Source organism: Ziziphus jujuba, chromosome 3 (genome assembly GCF_031755915.1).
Source record: "Ziziphus jujuba cultivar Dongzao chromosome 3, ASM3175591v1".
Taxonomy (NCBI): Eukaryota; Viridiplantae; Streptophyta; class Magnoliopsida; order Rosales; family Rhamnaceae; genus Ziziphus; species Ziziphus jujuba.
Genome location: NC_083381.1, coordinates 28,336,008 through 28,361,046, shown reverse-complemented (window position 1 = coordinate 28,361,046; position 25,039 = coordinate 28,336,008). Strand labels below are relative to the sequence as shown.

Sequence of the window (25,039 nt, the reverse complement as noted above, 5' to 3'; positions counted from 1 at the left end):
CAAATGGATCCATGAGACCCACCCACATCAATAGGTGTAACACCCCATCCTGAAATACTCTTGAATTTTCTCGCATTGACAGAGTTTGACCGTCGTTGATCAAGTGGGGTCCATTTTGACTTTTTGTTTTGGATAGAATTCTGCGTTGATCGAGGCACTATTGCAAAGTACATATTGATCCGAGTTCGTAGACTAGTAGCACGTCAAAAACAAAACTGCAGTTTGAAAATTATGAGCAAAACAAGATGTGACCCGAACTGTCTGAGGGTGCTGAGTTTGACATTTTATTTTTGTAAAATTTTGTTTTGACTCATGTATGATTGTAAAGTACTTGTCAAGATGAGTTCATAGACTAGTGGCACACCGAATTAGGACATTTTAGAAAGTTATGGACCTATACAATTTTTTTGAGAAATCGATTAGTGTGTATTAATCTACGTGTGTGCATAGTATCCAATGACACTGTGCCACATGTCAAAAATTTGGACCAGCTTGTGAGTGCACAATGGCACCCATGGGTGGCGATGAGAGAGAGGAGAGAGAGTGAGAACTGGCTACCATTGGTTGACCCATTTCTAACCACCACTTAGTCACACTCAACGGACCACCTTAAGCCCAACTCAAAACCAACCGGCCACCCAAATCCCATAGCCAGATCGTAGGTAATGCACCCAAATCGAGCCTTTCTTCGATGTCGGTGTCGTTTCCTTCTCTGATTGATTTCTTCCACACGAGTCACCCATTTTTGACATCACCATCCTCCGATCTACCTCCCCACCAAAAATTGTGACCATTGGCCACCAAGTGATCTTTCCTGGTGGACACGGTAGCTCATCATGAAATCTTGTTCCGATGAGTTCTTGGTGATCCCACCTATCTTTTCCCACTAATTTAACCTCCCTGAGTCTAAACTCGAGGTCCTTTTCATTTAATTCTTGATGGATTGTGAGATTTATGGACATTAAGTCTGAGACCTTTCCGGCGAGATTCCAGCCACCACAGGTCCAATCTCCGGGAGGTAAGACTTGATCTGTAATCCTCACTTTATAAGCTTCATTTTGGTATATTGCTTCTGAATTTTGGTTAACGTTTATGTTAGCTTCTCCGAATAACTGTATATAATTTATTCGATTAAAATATTAATTTAATCAGTTTTGTGTGGCATTGATATTTTAGGAGTAAGTGTGAGTCATGGGACCGATCCCTTTGAGGATCTCCATTTCCCACGCTCAAGGTGAATGAGTCACCTTCAAAATTATTTTGGGTTGATAATTATATATTTTGTGTTAATTAGTTATTTGAAAAATATATTTTATGTGTTGGACATTCAGTAAAATTGTTATATAAATTTATATTGCAAAATTGTGATAATTTGATTATATATGTGTTTATATCCATATATTTGGGATTTAAAAGAATTATGGATTTAAAGTTTTTAATAAATTATTGTTGAGTTTATATTGAATTTATGATGCATAATAAATGTATTTATATGATTATAATAACATATGAATTTCATATGGTTTTAATATTATTTTTGGTATGGACTGATTTTGAAGGAAAATATTCATTTAAATTTATTATGCATTGAAATAATTGTGTAATTTATCTTATGGTATTGATGAATTGTGGAATTTAATTATGTATGCATTTTACGTGATTTTAATGATATATTTGATCTAAATTGATTTTGAGGATTTGAGAATTTTAAATTATTATTTTTCATAAATATATTTATGCATTTAAATATTTATGGATCTGGTTTTATAGTGTTGAAAAATTTTTATATTTATACTGATGGATTTTGAAGTGATTGAATTATGATGATGGTTTAAAGGAAATGTTGATTTATGGATTTGAAAAGATGAGTTAAATCTAGTGGTAAATTATGAGATTTGGATACATGTGCAATTTATGATATATTGGTTTTAAATGCACCACACAATAATGGTGTATTGTACTATATATGTGGTTGTGATTAGCGCGCAGGTTTATAGGGTCGTCCTGTGAGATGCTATGGACCTGAGGGCTGGTAGGGTTTAATGCAGAGTAAGCATCAGCGGGATGACTGTTGATAATAGTGGCGCTGTTGGGATGCCAAAGCAACCGTATATCGATTTCTCTCTTTAACCTTCCCATCAGGTTGTGCTTGGAACGTTGGGTACTATCGGGCACCCCTGGTATATAGTTTAGTGCATCAAGTGATTTTGTCGGCATGATTTTCAAGATAAAAGCGTTTTAAAAAGTATTTAAATTCAAAATGTATTAATTGTGTTTTTATTATTTATTTAAAATTTGTAATTTAAAATGTATTTTGACATGTTTTTATAATTTATTTTGATTTGAGATTTTAACAAAATTTTTATGGTATTTTATTATCCATTTCAAATTTATGTTTAAGATTAATTTAAACATTTCCTTGTTATTTTTATTGATTTATATAATTAAAGTTTTACAAATTATTATCGTAATTAATTTTGCATTTATGTCAAATTTCTTTAATATAAATCTAAATCTATTGTATTTTATTTGCATTTATTTATTTTATATTTTTTTCATTTTTGGGGTATATAAATATTGGGTTTTGTGAAAATGTTTTAAAGGGGGAACCTTTCCAACTGAGTGAATTGTGAAGGTTTTGAGGGAAAATATTATTTTCAACTAATTATTATTTATTTATTTATTATTAACTAACCAAGTATATCATGTTATTATTATTATTACTATTATTATATAGTAGATTGGGTCACTTATTGGAATAATTAGCATCTTGTATTTTCAAATTTGTTCCCGTAGGCTCAAATTTGGTAGACGTTGACCGTCTGGGGTGAGCTTAACTTCTTAGTTCGTTGCTGTCTTCCAAGGAGTTCACTCTTTCTATCCTTCCTATTTTGTAATTTTTCTTTTTATCTTTTGTTGTATTAACTTAGTTGTAACTTTAAACTTCTTTGTTTGCTACAATGGATATTTATTTATTTAATATTACTCTTAGTTCCGTATGTTATTTGAAGTGCTAAAAATCGTGGAAATAAATTATAGCAAGGTAAGAGAAATGAGGTGGTGCATAGAGAAGTGTGTTTTCTGTGCAGGAAATTTTGTGGCATATCTAACCCTCAGAGGAGATACTGTTGAATTTTTCATTGAAAGGTTTGGTGGTGTTTTGCCTGGGATCAGAGCTTTTCTAGGGTTCCGACAAAGGATCTTGGACAGGTCCTAACAATAAGTCTATTCATTATCCTTCTCTCAATAATAGAAATTTCTTCTTCTTTTTCCACATGTAGACAGAGACATATAACATTATCTCTTAATTCAGCATCATTTAATAGCTTCTTTAACTTTTTAAGACTTGTTTTCTTCAAGTGTCTAACAACATTTGGCTTTATCTCTTCACTTGCTGTAAGGCATAGTTTCACAACCTTCCCCTTGATACGGCTATATGGATTTTGTGCCTATTAATTCCTACCTTTTTGTAATTTTACCACATAATATGCATTTTACATCATTAGCATTACTAAGATTTATAAGAACTGTGTTTTCCTATCCAACATCTCCGGAGTCTTTTTTTAGTTTATTGCCACTAAAATTAGATGCTAGGAAAAAATTATTTTGCTCCATTCATTCCTATAAATTTAACAATATATACAATTTTGAAATTTTAATTCAATAAATCAAATTAACATTACTAAATACAAGTGTAAAACATACATATGAAAAAGTAACTAATTATCATTGGAGTAATTATAAGTGCTTTTTAAACCAAACAATGTTTAAATGATTTAAAGTACATAAATAATCTCCGTTACACATTTTTATCAAACACCTAAAAGGCAGTAATACAAACTGAAAAAATGTTCAAATAATAAACAATAGAAATTATTATTTACTTGTTCACTCATTGAACTTATTTTATAGTTTTATATTTTTAAATGTTCCCCTAGGTCGCAATGGACAGTTGGTGCATATCATGTTTGGGCACCATTCATCATCACATTTGAATATTCCATCATTCTCGTATCTTCATCTTTATTGCATTTCCATTGCTAATGTATTTCCCCTTTATGCATTCTTATAAGATTACTATTTATTTTTTATATATATATATTAAGACTCATTTACTTCCTTTAATATGTTCTGATGGATTAACATAATATGTATGCTTTATTTCTATTTTTCTTTCTTTTGGGCCTTAAGTTGGAACTCTCGATGTGTATGACTACGATTACAGAAATTCCATTAAAAGTATTTATATTCATCTATTTTTACTATTGGGTTATATCCAATTTACAAAGAAGTCCCATTGAACTTTTGATATCAATTAAGTGGGGTTTCTCTTGGCGAGACCCTTTCAAGAGTTTGGAAAAGGCCATGGGAGTGGTCCTATCGCTATATCATAAGACTTTACATTGATGAGAAAGTTTACCAAAATAAAAATTTTGTTCATCTGGAAGTCACTTGATTGCAACTTCCTTCCTAATATTGGAAAATTTGCTTGATAAAAATCAATAATTGAGAAATATGATGACAAGTAATGAATTGGATAACACTAAATGGTCAATGAGAAAAAAGGGAAAAGAGCATTTGAAATTGTTGTTCCCATTGATTTTTGGAACTCTATAGAAATTGTGTTCAAGGGTATTCACTCTATTAGTGAAAGTACCTAGACTTGTTAATGGAGAGGAAAAACCTTCAATGGACTTTGTTTATGGAGAGCTACTAAAGAGAAAACATGACCTTAAAAAAATATCAAAGAAGGAATGTGACTATATGCCAATCTTCAACATTATTGATGCAAAAAGTAAGCATTGTCTTAATAATCCACTTTATACAACAGTATACTTTTTGAATCTCTTTTACTTCTTCAAGTGCTCACATATCAAAGAGGATCCATTGATAACAAATAATGTGATAATTTTTGAAGAGATGTTCTTTCCTAATACTCAAATGCAACATTATGCGATAAATACCGAGTTATAAAGATACACTCAAAATGAAGGTACATTTTGGGGAAAAAAAATAGCAATAAGTGGGTTTGAAAAAGGATGCAAATTAAAATCCAGATATGTTAGCATTATTCTATTTTTTCTTTTGTGTTAATACATCACACACACACATACACACATATATATCATATAACAATTTTCTCACTCTCTTTCTTTTATATATACTAGTTAATTGGTGAGACTTTTGTGGAAATGAAACACCAAATTTGAAAATAATGGCAAAAGGATCATTGGTTTAACTACTAGTTCATTGGGGTATGAAAGAATTAGAGTGTCTTTGAATGGGTAAATATTCATTTCATTGTTACATATTAAATTATTATTTACTAATAGTTATGAGGTACTAGTTTAATCATTTATAAAGTATACTAATATTTTCTAATGTAGCTGCACACCAAGAAGAGAAATAGACTAGACACCATAACCATGAAATATCTAATCTATGTTCAATTTATTTCAAGGTTGATGAATAAGAAAATAAAGAATAATAAATTAGAAACTCTACTAGCAAATGATGCTAGTACTGCACAATCATGGATTGTTGAGGACTGTGATTGTGATGAAAATGATGATGTAATGGAGAATATCTTACCACCTAGTAAAGGTTTTAGAAATGCTTAATTTGAAATTAGGAAGCACAAGGGAAATAATTTTGTATCAAAATTTTTTTTAATTATTTTTAGATAAAATCATAGTAGTTATTAAAAATATGAATATCACGTAATCCATTTTTAACGAATTCTGTAAAAAATTAATGGAAACATGATCCATTTTTAATGAATTCTATCAAAAATTAATGAAAATGAAAATAGAGGGTAACAACTGTCAAATTTTTTTTACAGCCCCCTAAATGAAAATTTATGAAACCAGAGAATATTACAATGCATTTTGCTCAAAAATTAGATAAGAGTTAAACTATGGTAATACCTAACTAAAGTATACATTAATTTAGAAATTATTAGGTAATTATAGATTTGCAGTATAAAAGTTTTGAAACTAATCTCTTGTTAGAAACTTATGGATTTCCATGAATATATTATGATTGACTTATATATATTTTGGCATTCAAAATATAAATTAGTTTGTTTACTTAATAGTTTTAGGGTCCGTTTGGTATAGGTGATAAAAGTAGAATTTTAGTTTATAGAGCTTTATATAATAGATTTTTTTTCAAACAATGACTTTTATCAAAAAGTTAATAAGTATTTGGCTGTAAATAACAAAGTTGTATTAAATGCTTAATGAGTTTTCATATAAGTTAAAAAGGCTACATTAAATACTTATTGAATTTCTATATAAGCTAAAACGAAGAGTTTTTTTTAAAGAAGTACAAAATTTGGACTTTTCTAAAATAGTTTAAAAAAGCTGTTTTGTTTGTCAACAAGTGCTTGTTGACTATTTTTAAACATCTTTATTTTTTAATAAAAGAACTTTTAACCTTCAAGTAGAGTTTTGACTCCAAAAAAAATTCCGCTAAACAGACACTTATAATAGTTATAATAATATAATAGTGAAACTTCATTTTCACATCAAAGCTCCTAAAGCTTGAGGCTTAACCTCCTGTTTTACGATGCCTTATGCCTTTTAGAGTATTGAATATGTTTATTTCTTTATTTTTACTTGAACTTAAACTAAAAAAGATGTTAACAGACAGAAACGATAAAACTTAATCATTAATATATGATAGTGATTTGAAAATTTGTTTAATATTAAATTAAATTATATAATATTCAGTATAGAGAGTGGATATGACTCTTTATATATGGAGAGTCAAACCCACTTTTTACCTTAGAATATCCCCGATAGTCACTTTAAATATATCATATTCTTTATTTTAAATAATTAGCACATAAAAAAGAGTTTCATGGGATTCTTTATTTTTACATTTTAATATAAAGAATTGATTTAGATATCCAAATAAATAAAGCTAAATTTGTTTTTTTTTTTTCATTATATAAATTTATATTTTTACCTCATTTAAAATTATTATTAAAGATATTTACTAATTAAACATATTTATATTCAGAAATATAGGATTGAATATTTCAAATATGTACAGAAATATGTGATTTTGAACATCTTAAATATATTTGGAAGTATACAATTGAACATATTTAAATATGAATATCTCAGGATGTGTTTTAAAAATATACAACCGAATATCTTTAGAGATGCTCATAATTTTGAAATCAAATACTTTAACGAATACATCTTTTATTGTCTAAAAATTTTTTAATCGGAAAGATACTTTGTGCGATTTTTATGATTATTAATTTTGTTCAAAAGTGTTGTGAAGAGTTTTAGTGAAATTGTGATTAATCTGTGAGCAATTTGTTGGAAAATAGAAAACATATTTTTTGGTTTAGTTAAAACTCTATGATTTGTGATAATTTTATGTATTAAAAATATTATATAAAATTATTTTATATTTTTTATATATATTTAAATAGTAGTATATAAAAAACGATACTGTATAATTTTTTTTTAAATTATAAAAAGAATTTATTTTTCTTAAATTGTGAAAAGAACTACTCTTTAATTTAATATAGCTCATATTCTCATGCCACTAATATAACATTTAAAATAAATAAATAGAGCAATAAACAATGTTATTAAAAACGGATGATTCATGAGATGAATCATTCATTTCATAGCAAAATTGGTGTTAAGTGATACAAATCTGTGTGTTTGAATCGGTTTGCAGATGAATCACACATTTCGTCCAATTGAATCGTACAATTCGATTGAATCGCCGATTCACCGATTCCAAACTTTATGATATTGTTCTCCATTATTCAATTGATTTTAGGTAGAAAAAGGAAAAGAAAAGAGAATAGAAAAAAATGATAATTTAAGAAGATGGAAAAGAGAAGAAGATGAAGATGGTTTATTAAAAAAATTAGATGATAAGACATGCAAAAACAGAGAAGATGATGCAGAGAAGAAGATGAAGATGAATAGTAAAGAAATTTTATTAATTTTTTTAATGTTCTGACAAGATGGGAGACCCACTTGTTGTGATATATTATTTTTTTTTTTATTATGTTAAAGCCAAGCCACGTGCAAATCTAATTTTTTAATATTTTAAATAAATAATAGAATAAAAAGTAATTATATACAGTAATATTATAAAATGAAATGTGAATATAATTTATTTATAATGTACTATTTATAATTAATTATATTTTTTATTTTTAAAAAATAATTTTTATTAAAATTTTATTCTACACCGATCTAGCTATTATTTTAAATTTAGATATTAAATTTAAAATAAATAATTATATTAGAATTGATAAATATGAGATCAATATTATTATAATTTATTATTGTTATTATTATTATTTTTATGGATAAATTAATTTGATATATTTTGATTTATAATATATTATTCGATTCAAAATTTTTAAATGTATTTTACGATACACATTCCATTTCGATAATGTTTTATAATTTTAACTAATCAATTTATATTTCAATTTACGATTTAATAATATTAATAATAAATATTTTAAAATACATAAATAAGTAAAGCCATAAATATTTATTAAAAAACAAATGACGGATGGAGAGTCTTTTAAAATTTTACAATCTTATCAAAAGATTTTCCAATCATTTAGAAATGTCTTTAAAAAAGTTAAAACCCGCTTTTAACAGTTACAATAAAAAGAGATTTATCAAAAATAAAAAGAGTCATGGAAATGCTCTTAGTATTGTATCAAGGAAAATCAGCAGACAAGGGAAGAAAATGGAAAATTGTACAAACATCTGGATCTATGTTTTGTCCACTTGTATAAATTATTTATAATTTTATATATAAAATTTTCAGTTCACTTAAAGAAAAAAAAAAGGTGGTGGGTTGGGGTGTTTGGGATTCAAAAGTCCGACGATTGTATCATAGCATAGACTTTCAGATCATCCTCTTCTTCCCTCCCACATTTGATATTTTGCTATTAATCCTCGTGTTCTTCACTATCTTCAGCATTATCTGTTTGAGACATCTGCAACATCGAGGTGTTCATCAATGGAGGAAGAGGTGGTTCTGTTGGATTTCTGGGGAAGCATGTTCGGCATGAGGGTCAGAATAGCCTTGGCTGAGAAGGGAATCAAGTACGAGTACAGAGAAGAAGATTTGCCACACAAGAAAAGCCCACTGCTTCTGCAGATGAACCCGATTCACAAGAAAGTCCCTGTTCTCATCCACAATGGAAAACCCATCTGTGAATCCCTCATCATTGTGGAGTATATCGATGAAGTTTGGAAGAATATTGGATCTCCATTGATGCCCTCTGATCCTTTCCACAGAGCCCACGCCAGGTTCTGGGCGGACTTCATTGACAAGAAGGTTAATTTTGATCCTTAATTCCTTTTGGATTATTATGCATATACACACACACACACAGAGTGACACACATTATTCTCATTGATTTCTTACTCTCTGTCATTGATAAATAGATCTTTATGCAACGAAAGGGGAATTTTACAGAGTTCTTCGTTTCTTTTTTTTTCTTTTTTTTTCTTTTTGAGCTTCCAACTTGTTTATCTGATTCTCTGGCGAATTTCTATAGGTTTTAATTGACTAATATGGTGAATCTATTCATTCTGATGTATGTATAATAAAGCAGATTTGATCTTTCTATTTTCTATTCTTAATAGTTGTAAAATATTCTCTCTCTAATCAGCATCTATAATTTGCCTAATTAAAGTAGAGAATGAGTATTTGATCAACTTCACAAGTAATATTTTCGAATCTGAAATACGGTTTTGAAATATTTATACAACAAGAATTAATGCTACTTTACAATCATCGTCAGAGTCATAACTCGTATCTTAGAAAGCCTTCATGATTTCACTCAACTAAATGCATATTCTCCAGAGAAAACCAAAAAGGGGGTGTAGATATTGAAGAATTTGATAGTCTAAATTAGTAAATTAATCTTACATATTGCAACTTCTAGTTTTAAATTACACTACGTATCCTTGCAATCCCTTTATAAAAATGCAGATATATAGTGCTGGAACGAAAGTATGGAAGACAAAAGGAGAAGAGAAGCCCAAGAAAGAATTCTTTGATATTTTGAAGGTGGTAGAAGGAGAACTTGGAGAGAAGCAATACTTTGGGGGTGACACATTTAGTTTTGTAGACATAGCGCTGATCACATACTATAGCTGGTTTTATGCCTATGAGACTTTGGGAAAATTTAGCATCAAGGCCGAATGCCCTAAGCTTATAGCGTGGGTTAAGAGATGCCTGCAGAAGGAGAGTGTCTCCAAAACTCTTCCTGATGGAGAAAAAGTTCTTGAGTTTGTTCTGCTTCTAAGGAAGTTTTATGGTCTTGACAAATAAAGAAACTGCCTGAAACTGATATTTTGCATCTGTTGCTTTTAATTTTTATCCATTCTTCTTTTTCCTATACGCTGAGTTGATGTGTTTTTTCTGAGATGGAGTTTTTGTTTGAACTATTTCTAGTCAGGCACTTTAATCTGGCTGCTAGAAACTATGGTCTATACTTTTTAGTGTGTCAAGAATTACGCAACAAATGAAGAAACTGCATGAAACTATGGTCTTGACAGATGAAGAAACTGCATGAAACTGATATTTTGCATGTGCTGCTTTTTATGTTTGTCATTCTTCCTTCTTTTTCCTATATGATGCCTTGGTGTTTGTTTCTGTGATGGAGTTTTTGTTTGAAATATTTCTTGTCAGGCAGTTGGTCTGCGTGTTAGAAACTATGATTAAGCAACAATAAATAACACTTTGGTTTCTGTTGAAGGTTTGGATTGATAGCATATTCAAGGAACTTTTTATTTATAACATGTTTTTTATTTTAAAGAGCCAATCATCGAAAAAATAAAATCTGCAACTCATTCTTTATCTTGATTTTTAGTATAAAGAGTTGGTTTGACTCTAAAATGTAGAAAATTAAAATCACTATTTATTTATATTTTATGTCATTGTTCATTTAGGGTTATACAAGTTTAGACACCACTAACACAATTTTTTAAAGAAAAAAAATATTTGTATTTATTTGCCTTTTTTTTATATGTAGAAAATATTACTACCATATTAAGCGTGTAAAAGATCTCTCATTTCATAACTTGAACTAAGTATTATAACACTTGATTGTTATTTCTAATTTTACCAAAAATTTCTCTAAACTTATGAGTTTCATTCTATTTTCTCTTTCTTAATCCATCTTTTTCTTCCTCCTTTTGTGTTAATGTCTCATGTGAAATATCAATATTCATGCAAAACATGGAGACTTCAAATTTAATAAAGAAATTTTAACCAAAAAAAAAAAAAGGAATAGATATTTGAGTGGACATTTAAAAATATGTATACATGTAAAGTTTTCACAACTTGATTGATGGAGGGAATAATACTGAATCAAAAATAGAATTTTCAGATAATTTTTAAAAATAGAAAGACAAATCTATAAAAGTTGCAAAATATTGAATTACATAATCTTGGGATAATATAAAAAATTCTAATAGGCTACAAATAATAAAATGTTCAAGCGCATTATTTGTAATTTGTCAAAAAAGAAAAAAAAATCATTATTTGTAACATATATCAGTATAATAGCAGAATGAAAGGACCTTTATTTCATCTTGAAATCGACGAAATGTTATCATCAAAGGCTTCAGAAAAATCTGACCTCACTGTATTACGAAACAAGTTGAAGTTAATACATGACAAAGACAATATCTACTTATACAGAGTCAGATCGATCCAAGCTCTGCATCCTTGTATATTCCTGGATAACTTTAACACTAAAAATAATAAAATATTCAAATGCATTGTTTGTAAAATCAATATGATAGCAGAATAAAAGGACCTTTTTTATTTCATTTTGAATCGACCAAATGATGTCAAAGACTTTCGGTCAAAAAAATTGGACTTCACTATATTATGAAGCAAGTTGAAGCTAATATATGACACGAACAATATTGACATATATATATATATATATATATGATTGGATTCATATCAAATCAATATGATGATTTTAGCAATATATCCTATAACTTTAATACTACAAATAATAAAATATTCAAGTGCATTATTTATAAAATAATTTGGATAGCAAGATAAAAAGAGGATCATTATTTCATCTTGACATCAACCAAAAGTTGTTATCAACTATCAAAAAAAACTGACTTCGCTGTAGTATGAAGCAAGTTGAAGCTGATAAATGATCAAACCAATAATGATATATATATATATATAGTCAAATTGGTATTAAATCGATGTGATAATTTTAACAATATATATATTTTTTTATTAGTTATTGAATAACTTGAATAGCTAGGGATATGTTAAAACTCTATTTGGACACAATAATCTTATATGATTGAGCTAATAAAAGAAGTCATACTTGTAGTAGTTAAACATTATATCAACATCACACATTAACCCAGTTATATATATGAATATAGAGAAGAGCGTTCAACGTATAATATTTATAATTAAAGTGAAAGACTGAAATTATGGTAGACGTCGTTCAATTATATTTGGATATGAGTTTCAACATTTACACTGATTATAGCAACCTTATATATATATATATATAAAACTTCAATTAATTTCCTATGAATTATCTTTGAACTTAATGGGAGGCATGATGAGATGATATTACAAGTGTCTGAGTTTTCATATTCCAAACTAGAATTTTAGTTTTAAATTATGAATTATGATGTTTATTATACACCTTGTCAAGTTTCTATGTTATCCAAAACTAGGAGATATTTTACTTAGACAACAATTAAATATGTATATATATTGAGAAATTCTAATCGCAATATTAAACAAATGGTATAAAGTATTATTAATATAGATTTACATATTTACTCATATAAAATTACTATTAAAAATATTTATTAACTGGTTTGTTGTTGCTCAATTGAACATTTTCAAACTTTTTGAAAAGTATACGGCCGAACAATTTTTGATTGTGTTTAGAAGTGCTCAATTAAAATCATAAATTCAACGTTGTTCCATTGATGGATGAAGATGGTTTGCCATTGTTGGGGATTGTATAAACGTGTATACGCACTTTAGGTATCAAACAAACTGTAAAAACTCTTTTTTTAAAATTTTGTACATTTTATTATTGATGTATAAAAAATAAGAATGAGTTTAGTTAATTTAAAATTGTGAAAACAACTTATCGTATGTATTCAACGCATGCATGCACCTATAAAAACCTTCCATGTTGCATTAATACGTTGGAGCTTCTGGCATACTAGACCTCTCATTTTTAAAAGCCTCCAACTACGACCCATGACCTCCCTCTCTTGAATACCCTCCCATTTATATATGAATATCATACTCATACTCTATTTCGCTCACACTCGGTCCATACTGTTTGATATCTAGAGTTTTCATATTCCAAACTAGAATTTTACTTTTAATAATTGTGATGTTTATCACACATTTTTCAAGTTATTAAATCATCCATTGAGAGATAATTTACAAAATAACAATTAGATATGTATATATATATATATATATTGAGAAGTTCAATTGAATTACAAATCAAACCATATAAATTACCATTATAAGTATATATATTTTTTCAAATAAAATTATTATTAAATATATTTATTAATTGGCTTCTAGTTGTGCAATCAAACATTTTTAAAAATATTTAAAAGTAGATGATTGAACAACTCCCAAAATGTTCAAAAGTATTCCAGTGAAATCATAAATTCATCTTCATTTAATTGATGAGTGAGGGAAAATGGTATGCCATTATTAAGGACTGTATAAACATTTGTACATAGGCATTTTTTACATGTTTGATATGCAAGATTGTATTAATTTTATTGTATCGTATTGGATTAAAATGTATTGTATAAGACTTTAATGTATTAATATTTTACATTATTTGGTGCAAGATTATACGATACCAAAAATTTTTATAAGCAATTAATCTTATTAAGATAAAATTATTTTTTATGATCATTCATCTAATTTTTTAAATAATTCTATTATTTTTATTATTGAATAACCTAATTTTTTAAAAATAATTACATTGTTCAAAATATATTAAATTAATTTATATTAGATTTAGTTATTTTTATCATTCATGATAATAATGATATTATTCATCATTTATTTTCATTATTCATAATAATACTAAATTTAATTAATTTTATTCTTATCCATAAATAATTGCAACATTATCTAAAACTATATAATATTATAATTTTAAGAAATAAAATATTAATAACATTTGAATATATATATATATATATATATAAGGACCAGTTACAATGAGGACCGACCGTATGAATTCAATCAGGACAAAAAATGTACTGAAAATGAAAGCCGTTGGATTTTCGCATCTGTCATGAACAGCCCAAATTCAAGCTTCCTCATGTGTGAATTTCTGGCCGAAGCTACCCTTCCTGCTCACACTAGCTTTTGCCAAAATTCCAAATCACAGTCCCAACCTACAATCCTTTTCCAGCTTGCTTATAAATGGGAACACAACCGCACTGCATCTACCACTACCTCAAATGTTAAAAAAAGTAAGATAGACATTATAAGCTGCAAACAGATACATCCACTACATGTTTCCATGGTGGTGGGTATGGTCAAATTGTTCATTAAGTTCTTACCATCAATCCCCCAAACCCCCAAGCCCAACCCAAAATAGAAAAAGCTGCAAAAATTTATATCCAAATTCATTGGCAGGCTAACCATACCATATGCAAACAAAATACTAACCCTATAAGACAAAATAAATAAATAAATAAAAAAGTTTAGTTTAACCAATTGATTTCAAATTTCCTATCCGGGTTCTTTCCCGTTTCTCAGTTTTTAATTATTATTTTTTTCTGAAAAAGGATATAATATATTATAAAACAAATATATCATTAAAGACTTCACAAAAGGGGGTTTATAACCCAATCTTGAAGAATTGTACTAACAAAGAACCAAAAACTGAATAATAAGTTTAAAATGTAGGGAAACAAGACAAAGAATACTACTATTCTCTAGATTATTGTCCTATTTTAAATCGATTTATCAACACTCTAATTCCCATTGACCTAAGTAATTTATGGTAAAACTTTGGAAAATGGGTTTTCTAAACCAAATAAAAAAAGAAAAAGAAAAAAAGAAACGAGGGTAATAAAACATACACAATGGAAGTATAAGACTTTTGGTTAAGAATTTCGCTTATGCACTTAGCAGTGACGACAAAAAACTAGAAAATTTTCCCACCCAAAAAACCGGGCTGGCCGGTGCAACTTGAAGACAAAAAAATGGTGGGGCTAGGACAGCTTGCATGCGAGCTTGGTGGTAGCTCAATATCGCTGGAACGGTGGATGGAAGTGTGGAAGAAAAGGAGAAGAGAAGAAGAGAAGAGAAAGGTGCGAATGGGAAGGGAAGCTTTGGGCAAAAATTCATACGTGAGAAAGCTTGAATCTGGACCGTTCATAACAGATGTGAAAATCCAACGGCTCCCATTTTCAGCACATTTTTTGTCTTGATTGAATCTATATGGTCGGTCTTTATTGTAGCGGATTCCTATATATATATATATATATATTAATAGTAATCAAATGGGTTTTAATAAGCTAAAGAAAAAAAAAATGGTTCACTTGTTATTACTTATCATGTTATCAAAAAAACTTATTAGCTATCATGTGTATGTATTGAGAAGGAAAAAAAAAAAAAAAAAAAATTAGAAAACAAAACGCCAATAAAAGATAAAGGATGGCAACGGGGAAAACTGGATCTAGTTGGCCTTTTCCACTCCCGGTCCCGTTTATTTATCTCCGCCCATTTGTTTTGAACAAGGATTTCCGTTTATTCGTCAAAAAAAAAATTTCAAAAAAAAAAAATCAATTTAAAAATATATTTTTAATTTTTAACACGAAAATATATAATATAAACTTATTATACATAAGACGAATATATTATATAAATATAATATTTATGAAACAATTTTATAGAAAAAGTATACATATATATTTAACATATATATATATTGGGCACCAGACGCACCCGTAGTTAAAAATAAAAAAAAGAAAAGAAGGAAATGTTCAAATCTATTTTTTTTTTAAAAGAAAATTTTATATTTTATTATTGATGTATAAAAAATAAGAATGTATATAGTTTCAACGCATGCATGATGCAGGCACCTACAAAAACCTTCAATGTTGTATTAATACGTTAGAGCTTCTGCCATATTAAACCTCCCTTCTTTAAAAGCCTCCAACTACGACCTCATTGACCTCTCTCTCTTGAATAGCCTCTCATTTATATATAAATACCATACTCTTACTCCGTTTCCTTCGCATTTGGTCCATACTGTTTGATATCTACAACACCAAGGTCTGTTTCCATGGCAGAGGAGGAGGTGGTTCTTTTGGACTTCTGGCCAAGCATGTTTGGAATGAGAGTTAGAATAGCCCTGGCTGAGAAAGAAATGAAGTATGAATACAGAGAGGAGAAGGAATTGTTGTGGAACAAAAGCTCACTGCTTCTGCAGATGAAGCCGGTTCACAAGAAGATTCCGGTTCTCATTCACAATGGAAAACCCATCCGTGAGTCCTTGATTATTGTACAGTATATTGATGAGGTTTGGAAGGATAAAGCTCCATTAATGTCGTCTTATCCTCATCAGAGGGCCATAGCCAGGTTCTGGGCTGACTTTGTTGACAAGAAGGTTATTTTTCCTAGCTTACTACTTTGGAAAACATAATTTACACCACACGGTTTTATTTTTTATTTTTTTAGATTAATATTATTCATCTCTTCAAGGTTATATCTAAATACTATTTGATCATTCTAGTTTCTAACATGTTTACATCATCCTCCTTTGTTGTTTCATTCATACTTGAATTAATAAATATCTTCACCCACTATAATTATACTTTTCAAAACTAAGAGGTTAAATTCTAACTAGTGCATACCTCTGGGTTGGCCTAAAAATGCAGGTATATGTAGCAGCAATGAAACTGTTTACTACCCAAGGAGAAGAACAAGAGGCAACCAAGAAAGATTTTCTTTATTCCTTGAAATTGTTGGAAGGAGAACTTGGAGACAAGCTATAATTTTGGGGTGATACCTTTGGGTTTACAGACATATCTCTATCACATTTTATAGCTGGTTTCATCTCTATGAAACTTATGGCAAGTTTAGCATTGAGGCAGAGTGCCCAAAGCTTAGAGCATGGGCTAAAAGGTGTCTCAGAAAGAGTCTGTTTCTAATACTCTTCCTGATGGGAAAAAAGTTTATGATATATTTGAGATGCAAAAGCATATGCTTCCAAGCAAATGAGATGGTTTTCTACGGGAAAATTATCTACAGGAGTTATTATTGTCGTCGTAATTATTATTATTATTATTTGGTTCTTTGTCCTCACACCTGTTTTAGTTATGGAGCCTGTTACAAGTTTCAGTAATACATTTTCGTGGGAAAATAAGTATGTTGCATTCTATCAATAAATAGAGGAGAATATAGTACTTCCAAATTAAAGAATATAGTACTTCCAAATTAAAGTCATTTGTATTCCTTATCATTTTGGAATATTTTGTAAGTAGATGCTGTTAGAATGATTGTTTATGGAGTCCCTACTTTTGTTTCTTTTCTTTTCTTAAAACGTTCCTAGTCGTTCTGATGCAAAAGATGAATACAGTTTGGTGGCTAACATGCAAATTCAGGTCAAACATCTGAAAATAACTCACCGTTGATAACCAAGTATACCCAAGATAAAATTGAAAGCAGCGAAACTAAAAATAACCAAATATAACCAATTACATATGCCAGGAATATGGGATTCTTCATAAACATAACAGCAGTTAGACAAGAAATATATGTAGAGATACAGACAATCTTACATGGTGATGGTAGTTGTCATATAACTGAAAAGTGCAACAAGTACTTCTAGAAGAAAGGATTGAGATAAAAAGAAAAAAAAAAAAAAAAAAAATAGTACCAGAGGCCTTCTAATCCTAAAAAAGAAGTTGAACGGCATCCAAGTCAATGTTAAATTTAGCCACCGCGAGCTTCCCTTCTGGTGGCATCATGCAGCAGCTCAACATCTACTCCTTCTGGGGGTAGTTGAACGTATCTCACAACTGATCCTCTAATGAAACAATTCCTCACTGACATCTGAAATCTCAAAATAAAAAGCAAATAAAAGAGAGATTACAAGACAATTTGTTAATTTGGAGAGGTAACATTGTATCGTATATCCAATTGAAAATATTCAATTTATATGTAGGCTCTACTTATTGCACATAAGGCTGGCATATGCAAGTCATAGATTAAAACAAATGAACAACAAAACCCAAAAGAAGCAAACAAATTACCATAGTAACTTGATGCCAACAACTTTATGGAATGATTGGATAAAATCTAGAAGTGGAACATTGAATGCAAGCTCTCATATAGAGTTTGAACAAACAACCCATAAATAAGCAACCAAAAAGATAAAAGTATAAAATTATTAAAAATAATCGGCCTGAAGAACAAAACAAAATCAAACCAAGTTAATAAACCACATAAGTAGATCCTTGGGACGCTGACACAAGGATGATGTGCCTTTGGCCCATCATGCCTTCAATACCTTATTTGCTCTCCAAAGAACAGAAGAAAACACTCACTATTCACCATAACATAGACATGGTAGCACAGGACTTGGATAAAGAATGACACGTCTACAATTAAGACTTTACATGACCACATGAACGATGGCAGTGGACAAAACACCCAGTTTAATGTGTAATTTTCATTTTTTCCAATACTTCAATTTGAGTTCTCCCTTCACATATTTAAAATAAAAATCTTTATGAAAACTTAAGACCAGTAAGTAAACGTACTTATTCACATGATAAATTATAACATAGCGTTAGGACAAATGTCAAAGTCATAGCTCCAAAATCAACTTGAATAATAAAAATGCAGGTTATTTAACAATTTTATTAACCAAGAAATACTATAAGATTACAAGAGATGAGAATGGAAAGAAAGACATTAGTCGAAGCAAGTGAGCAATAAGAAGTTCAGAACACCATTAAACCAAAAAAAAAAAAAAAAAAAAAAAAAAAAAAAAGGGGAGGAGCAAAAGTAAAGATCTGACATGCTGCAAAAGGGTGACTTCACTTGGGAAGTAGATGAATGTGACGATAGTTGAAACGAACAGAAGACAAGTAAAAGAATGTAAACACCCTAATAAATCAGTATGATGAATAATTTGGTTTCACCTCCCCTTAATAATTTTCGGTTTTTTTCTTTTGTATTATAAGTTTCCGCTCCCGGCATATTGCATTAAAATTAAAACTCAAAGGTCAACCAAGTTTGTCAAGAAATAAACCACTTGCTGATTTGTCAATAAAGTGGCTTCCTTTTCCATTGTATCTGGATACCATGAACGTAAATAAATTGGGCATTTTAACTATGTCGAGAGAAAGAACCGAACACACATGCAGAATGGTGGATGTCTAATATTTGGGACGAATATTAAAAAGAAGCATCTCCTAGTTTCGACTACAAATTGAAGCAATCAGAGTCTTCTTGCCGACAAACAAAGAAAAAGGGTTAGAAAAAGGAACCCTTTCTACAACAAGCTCCCCTCAAAGAGAACCAAGAGAAGCGGGGCATGGCTCTGATTGGGGTCAGATTCAAATCTCTTCAAACTCCAAAAGGCATATTTAGATACAACTATACTACCCATAAACACAAATGTCAGCAATATACCAAACCCTTAAACGTCCTTTTTTTCATTTTTATATCATTAATTTAAACAAACATCAAAAACACAAAAAGTTGGAGTTTAGAAATCATATAAACGATAATGGCATATTCAGGTACAATTATACTACCCCATCAACATAAATATCACGCAATTTACCAACAAAATTTAAAAAAAAAAAATGTTTTGAGCAGTAATTTAAACAAACACAATACACGCATAAAAAAACGTAGGAATTGAAAATAGAAACCATACCATGTGGGGGTATTTTTCTTGGTCGACAACCCTTGTGTTTTCAAGCTTGATGTTGAGATATTGATCGACCGAGTGCAGAGTTCCTCTGATTGCAAGATCGTTCTTGAGCTCCACCGTCACTTCTCTGCCGACCAACTCCTTGAAGTACGAGAAGAACAACTGCGAGAACACCAAAAAAAATAAGAACCCAAATCCCAAAATCAAAAAACAAAAACTCCAAATTTATAAATTACCCATATGGGTTATTGATAAAACCCTAAGAATTCAGGGATCATAATGAAAACTTGAGAGAGAATATGCATTACAAAAAGAAATTTTAGAGAAAACAAAAAGAAACCCATTAAACAAAGTGAAAAATAAGAACTAGGGTTACCATTTTTCTATGGAATTGATATAAGGGAGAGAAGAGAGAGGGACTGTGTTCTTGGTTTATCGCCGCTGTTGAAGAGCACAGGAGGTTGGGGGAATTTGTATTTCCTAAAAGCGGAAGAGGTTTCAGGTCATTTTCAAACCCAAAAATAAATTATAAAATCCAAAAACAGTTTAAATAAATAATAAATCATTATAATTAGGATTTATAAATCTTTATAATTATAATAAAAATATTAAAAAGTTTTCAATTGTAACGTCCACTTATATTTAAAATTTTTCTCCTCTTCTTGTTTAATCTTTAAAATAAAAAAAAAATAAATAAAAAAAAAACAAACAAACAAAAAAAAAGCAGTACTTTTTAGTAAACACCTAGATTTTTTAAAGAAAAATTTTAATTTTTTTTTAAAAAGAACAAATTAAAATTATATATTTTATAAAAAAGAAAACAGAAATTTATGTTAATATTTTTAATCAAACAAAATTTTGCGAAACGTCATACATTCAAATAAAAGTTAAAAAATATGTGGATGTCAAAGGGATTTTAATAAATCTCAACGTTGCAAATTAAAGAATGGCATTTTTGGGGTTGTAAAGGATTTTGTGATAATTACTTTTCTAATGAAAACTGTTACTTGATTATTTGAATAACCGAGAATGTGAGTGTAAAAATATTAAATATAATAAAATAATTAGAATTATTTCCAAAAAAAATAAAAAGAAATTTCATAAAAAATTAACTATAAAATTTATTAGCAAAACATATTTGAAAAGATAAATACTTCTCTCTTTTCATTTTTATAAAACAAACCGAAAAAGTTAATAGTTTTATTTTTTTCCCCTTAATCCAATAAAAGTAGAAAAGTATTTTCCATTCTCAAGTAACGGGGAAGCTACAGCTTCTATCATTTTCTTTGCCATTCCATGAGGCTAAGCTTCACAATTGGCCATGGCGTCCCAAAATTCTCTCTCTTCCTTAGACCCACTCTTTCTCGCCATCTCCATCGACCCATTTACTCTTCTTCAACACTACCATCACCCACTTCCCAAAACCCTCAAACCCCACTCTTTCTTAGACCACCCACGCACAGAGCAACCTTCTCCGACCTCCGAAAATGGCAGAATTGGGCCAAGACTCTTGCTTTATCTGTTGGGTCTTCCTTTGTGGACATGGACAATGGTCCAGACTCCACCCTGTTGTGCAGAGAGCTCAAATGGCTCATAGAGGATGTAACTGAAGATGGGTCAATTTCTGAAACTCTTCATAACGAAGAACCAGAGAGAACTGTGCGATTGAGGGTCGGTTTGGAAGAGCTTTACAAGCTATGGAAGCAGAGGATAGAAGAGAGGAGGCCATTTCAGTATATTGTTGGGTGTGAGCATTGGAGGGACTTAATTTTGTGTGTGCAAGAAGGGGTTTTGATTCCAAGGCCTGAGACTGAAAAGATTGTTGATTTGGTGGGTGATTTATTTTCAGATAACCAAGGATTGAGAGAGGGATTGTGGGCAGATTTGGGGACTGGAAGTGGTGCAATTGCTATTGGAATTGGTATGATTCTGAGGAACAGTGGAAGAGTTATTGCCACAGATTTAAGCCTTCTAGCTCTTGAGGTGGCAACTTTTAATGTGCAGAGGTATGGTTTACAGGTTAGTGCTGGAAGAGGAAAGAAAAGAGCTGTTTTTCTCTTTTCTGTAAGTGTTATCTAGCTCTCACCTTTGGAGAGGTAATTCCTCTATGATCTATCTGATTGGGTCATATAATTACTTGCCTATTACAAACTCGTTAATCGAAGTTGTTAAATTTTGGATGTCCTTTATTTCCCCTCTTTGTGCTAAATTCCAAGGTTCTTTGATTGGTTATATGTGTTGTTCAACCTCCATTTTTTTTTTTTTTTCCTTTTCTTATGTGGCAAACAGGATGTAATTCAGTTGAGGCAAGGATCTTGGTTTGAACCTTTGAAGGATGTGGAAGGGAAACTTGCAGGTATTGTAAGTAATCCACCATATATTCCAAGTGACCATATTTCTGGGCTACAAGCTGAAGTTGGCAGACACGAACCGAGATTGGCTTTGGATGGTGGTGTTATTGGCATGAACGATCTTTTACATCTTTGTAAAGGAGCTGCTTCTATGTTGCATTCTGGTGGATTCTTTGTTTTTGAGGTACCCACTCTCTGTTTTCTATGAGATTGAATTTATTTTGTCACTCTAAAGTTAAGTCAGTAACGTATCAAAAAAAGAAAATAAAAAAGAAATAGTTTATGTAAGCAATTAGGTGAAGTTGCAGTTTTCACAAAAATGGTGAATGAATGAACATGAATGATCGTATGCAATTAGAAGACTAGCTCCTAAGAAATAAGTGAGAGAATCTGGTGAATATTGTAAGGTACATATAGACTTATAAAATGCTTTACTTTGAAAGAAAGGCAGAACTACTTGTAGAGCAAGTATTGCAATAAGAATATTAATGCATATAGATATATATATATATATGTATATATTAAGTCATAAAAATATATTGCTACAGGGCATAGTTCAAGAACATACGGAGTATAAAGTGGAATACCCCTCATAAACAAAAGAAAAAATTTGAAAGAATGGCTAAGAATTTAAATCATCAAACATTTAACGTAGAAAGAAACTTGACAACAATTTGAAGACTATATTAGGGCATAATTAAGATGTAAGCAAACTCCAACTTCATGATAGGAAGCTCTGCTGCTTTAAAGATTCTTGCATATCTTTCTCTCCATGTGAACCATATAATCCCCACTGGCAATGTTGTCCAAGAAATGTTGTTATTTCTTTGAAAAGCTACCCTTCCAATAAACCAGAAGCTCAGTAATCATTTTAGGCATTACCTATTAGACTCTGAAAGAGAAATCATAAAAGACCATACTACATAGCGGCCGTATAGAGAAGTTGATTGATTATTTCACCATTGCTTTTACTTATCTAAGACTATTCTTCTCCCGAGCACAAATAACTACTCTCATTGGTACTTTCGCTTTTCAAATGATTTTCCAAGTAATGATCAATAACAATTTCAAACTGATAGGTCATTCTTTTTTAAGAGTCCACTCAATCTGTTCTCTCCTTGACCCTTCACATCTATAGGATTCAGAAAATAAAGGGATGCAACAATTACACCGCTCCAGTAAACCTTGGAGACCACTCCCTTGACCATTGTACATTCTCAACGCTTGGTAACTTTCTCATTTAGCCATTAGGATTAAAACTTGCCTGCATTCATTCTTAGGGGATTCACCTAATTCTGATTTATGGAGATCTAGATAGAAAGTAAAAACGTATACAAGAAAGTATTGGATTTTCAGAAATATGCAACAGCAAGGTATTTTATTTGTTCAATGATGTGGAATGGATTGTTCTTCCGGACTAGTTCATTATGGTTTACTTTCTAATTTATTCTCCATTTCACTTCTATATTTTTCCAGACAAACGGCGAACAGCAATGCAAGTTTCTGGTTGAGTACATGGAAACTGAAGCTGGAGACAACTTTTACAATGTGAACATAGTTCCTGATTTTGCTGGAGTTCCCAGATTTGTAACTGGCTTTAGGAAATGATTTAATATTATTTTGAATGTCTGTGAACGCATATCTGTAAGTAGGTCCTGATTTTGTTTGGATTTCCCGATTTGTAACTGGCTTTAGGAAATGATTAATATTATTTTGAATGTCTCTGATTGCATTTCTGCAAGTAATATAGAGGAAGAAACCAGAAAATTTTGAGATTTTGTGCCCTTAAACCTTGTCTTGTATTGTAAAGTTGGTCAGGTTCGAGGTCTGAATCTAATCAAAGTTATCTAACCAAATATTTTATTAACCTATCCTAATTTTCTTTCACTTTGTCGCTGTGTCGAATTTCTATTCCCATACGTTTCTTCCTTCATATTTTCATAAGTTAAGGGATTGTTTTTTTGTCATTTACTTTTATCGAATGGATGGCCACAGCCGAAACAAACAATTACAGCATGTATATCTATAGATGTCTGCAACTAAAGCCCATTTTCTATACTCTAATGCTGCGTTCCCCCGTCAAACAGTTCAGCAAATGTCTGATACAAAGTCGAAAGTCGAAAACATAAAAAGCAAGTTTGCATTGATTTAGGATCTCTTATCCCCCTGAGCTGAGCACCAAGGTCTTTCACACCTTCCTTGAAAGCCTAAAACTAAATGATAATCTAAAACAAGATTCAGAATGAGTTTTCACAGAAGAAAAGTCATTTCTTTGCAGCAAGCAAGAATGTGAAGTGCTTAGGAATTTTCTGATTGAACCAAAATTGATTTCACCATACCACCTTTTATTTTTTTCTTTTTTCTTTTTTTCTTTTTTCCTTATATTTTATTTGGTAAATTGTTTCCATACCTGAAACATCAGAATCCGCACTGCCCTTACATATTTTACAATAGATAAATAATGTAAAGGCAATTGGGGATTAAAATGAGACTTTAACATATAAGATAAGCAACTGCAAACTCAGCATAGCTTTTAATGGTGAACTACCCAAAGGGGTCAAAAAAGTTATTACCATCAAACTATAGATAAAGAAGATAATATTTCTGCTGTAACTGGCCAACAGCAATGGATGAAGGGGTTTCATGAACACCAATGAAAGTCAAAATTTGAAAATTGGAGGGGGAAAAAAATGATGGAGGAGACAATTAATGGATGCTTTTTCAA

At 30.2% G+C, this 25,039-nt stretch overlaps 3 protein-coding genes and 1 pseudogene across 5 annotated transcripts; 3 read left to right on the top strand and 1 right to left on the bottom strand.

Moving 5' to 3' along the window:
* Positions 1 to 8,749: 8,749 nt before the first annotated feature.
* LOC107423369 (probable glutathione S-transferase) lies at positions 8,750 to 10,782 on the top strand. Its single transcript, XM_016032917.4, has 2 exons — positions 8,750 to 9,342; positions 10,003 to 10,782. The coding sequence occupies exons 1-2, from the start codon at positions 9,022 to 9,024 to the stop codon at positions 10,342 to 10,344; spliced, it is 663 nt and encodes a 220-aa protein (XP_015888403.1). The 5' UTR covers positions 8,750 to 9,021; the 3' UTR covers positions 10,345 to 10,782.
* Positions 10,783 to 16,202: 5,420 nt separating this feature from the next.
* LOC107423361 (probable glutathione S-transferase) lies at positions 16,203 to 17,458 on the top strand (annotated as a pseudogene).
* A 320-nt stretch (positions 17,459 to 17,778) lies between these two features.
* LOC107423367 (sm-like protein LSM2) lies at positions 17,779 to 20,497 on the bottom strand. The gene is made up of 3 exons (XM_016032914.4): positions 20,340 to 20,497; positions 19,967 to 20,125; positions 17,779 to 18,129 (listed from the first exon to the last, which is right to left on the bottom strand). The coding sequence occupies exons 1-3, from the start codon at positions 20,340 to 20,342 to the stop codon at positions 18,010 to 18,012; spliced, it is 282 nt and encodes a 93-aa protein (XP_015888400.1). The 5' UTR covers positions 20,343 to 20,497; the 3' UTR covers positions 17,779 to 18,009.
* Positions 20,498 to 21,161: 664 nt separating this feature from the next.
* Positions 21,162 to 24,089, top strand: LOC107423366 (uncharacterized). Of its 3 annotated transcripts, XM_025075431.3 has the most exons (4): positions 21,162 to 22,027; positions 22,253 to 22,498; positions 23,453 to 23,541; positions 23,791 to 23,917. In XM_025075431.3, the coding sequence occupies exons 1-3, from the start codon at positions 21,260 to 21,262 to the stop codon at positions 23,516 to 23,518; spliced, it is 1,080 nt and encodes a 359-aa protein (XP_024931199.2). In that variant the 5' UTR covers positions 21,162 to 21,259; the 3' UTR covers positions 23,519 to 23,541; positions 23,791 to 23,917. The 3 variants fall into 3 exon arrangements, with proteins under 3 accessions (XP_024931199.2, XP_015888398.2, XP_015888399.2); XM_016032912.4 differs by lacking the exon at positions 23,453 to 23,541 and having other exon boundaries at positions 21,166 to 22,027; positions 23,791 to 24,089; XM_016032913.4 differs by lacking the exon at positions 23,453 to 23,541 and having other exon boundaries at positions 21,168 to 21,982; positions 23,791 to 24,089.
* Positions 24,090 to 25,039: the final 950 nt, after the last annotated feature.

What these genes read in the sequence shown, in the direction of transcription:
- LOC107423369 (XM_016032917.4), top strand. Translation starts at nt 9,022, where the DNA reads ATGGAGGAAGAGGTGGTTCTGTTGGATTTCTGGGGAAGCATGTTCGGC. An exon ending in CGGACTTCATTGACAAGAAG is followed by an intron (nt 9,343 to 10,002) that starts GTTAATTTTGAT and finishes ATAAAAATGCAG; the next exon opens with ATATATAGTGCTGGAACGAA.
- LOC107423367 (XM_016032914.4), bottom strand. An exon ending in AAGAAAAATACCCCCACATG is followed by an intron (nt 18,130 to 19,966) that starts GTATGGTTTCTA and finishes TTGAGATTTCAG; the next exon opens with ATGTCAGTGAGGAATTGTTT.
- LOC107423366 (XM_016032912.4), top strand. Translation starts at nt 21,260, where the DNA reads ATGAGGCTAAGCTTCACAATTGGCCATGGCGTCCCAAAATTCTCTCTC. An exon ending in GAGCTGTTTTTCTCTTTTCT is followed by an intron (nt 22,028 to 22,252) that starts GTAAGTGTTATC and finishes TGTGGCAAACAG; the next exon opens with GATGTAATTCAGTTGAGGCA. An exon ending in GTGGATTCTTTGTTTTTGAG is followed by an intron (nt 22,499 to 23,790) that starts GTACCCACTCTC and finishes ATATTTTTCCAG; the next exon opens with ACAAACGGCGAACAGCAATG.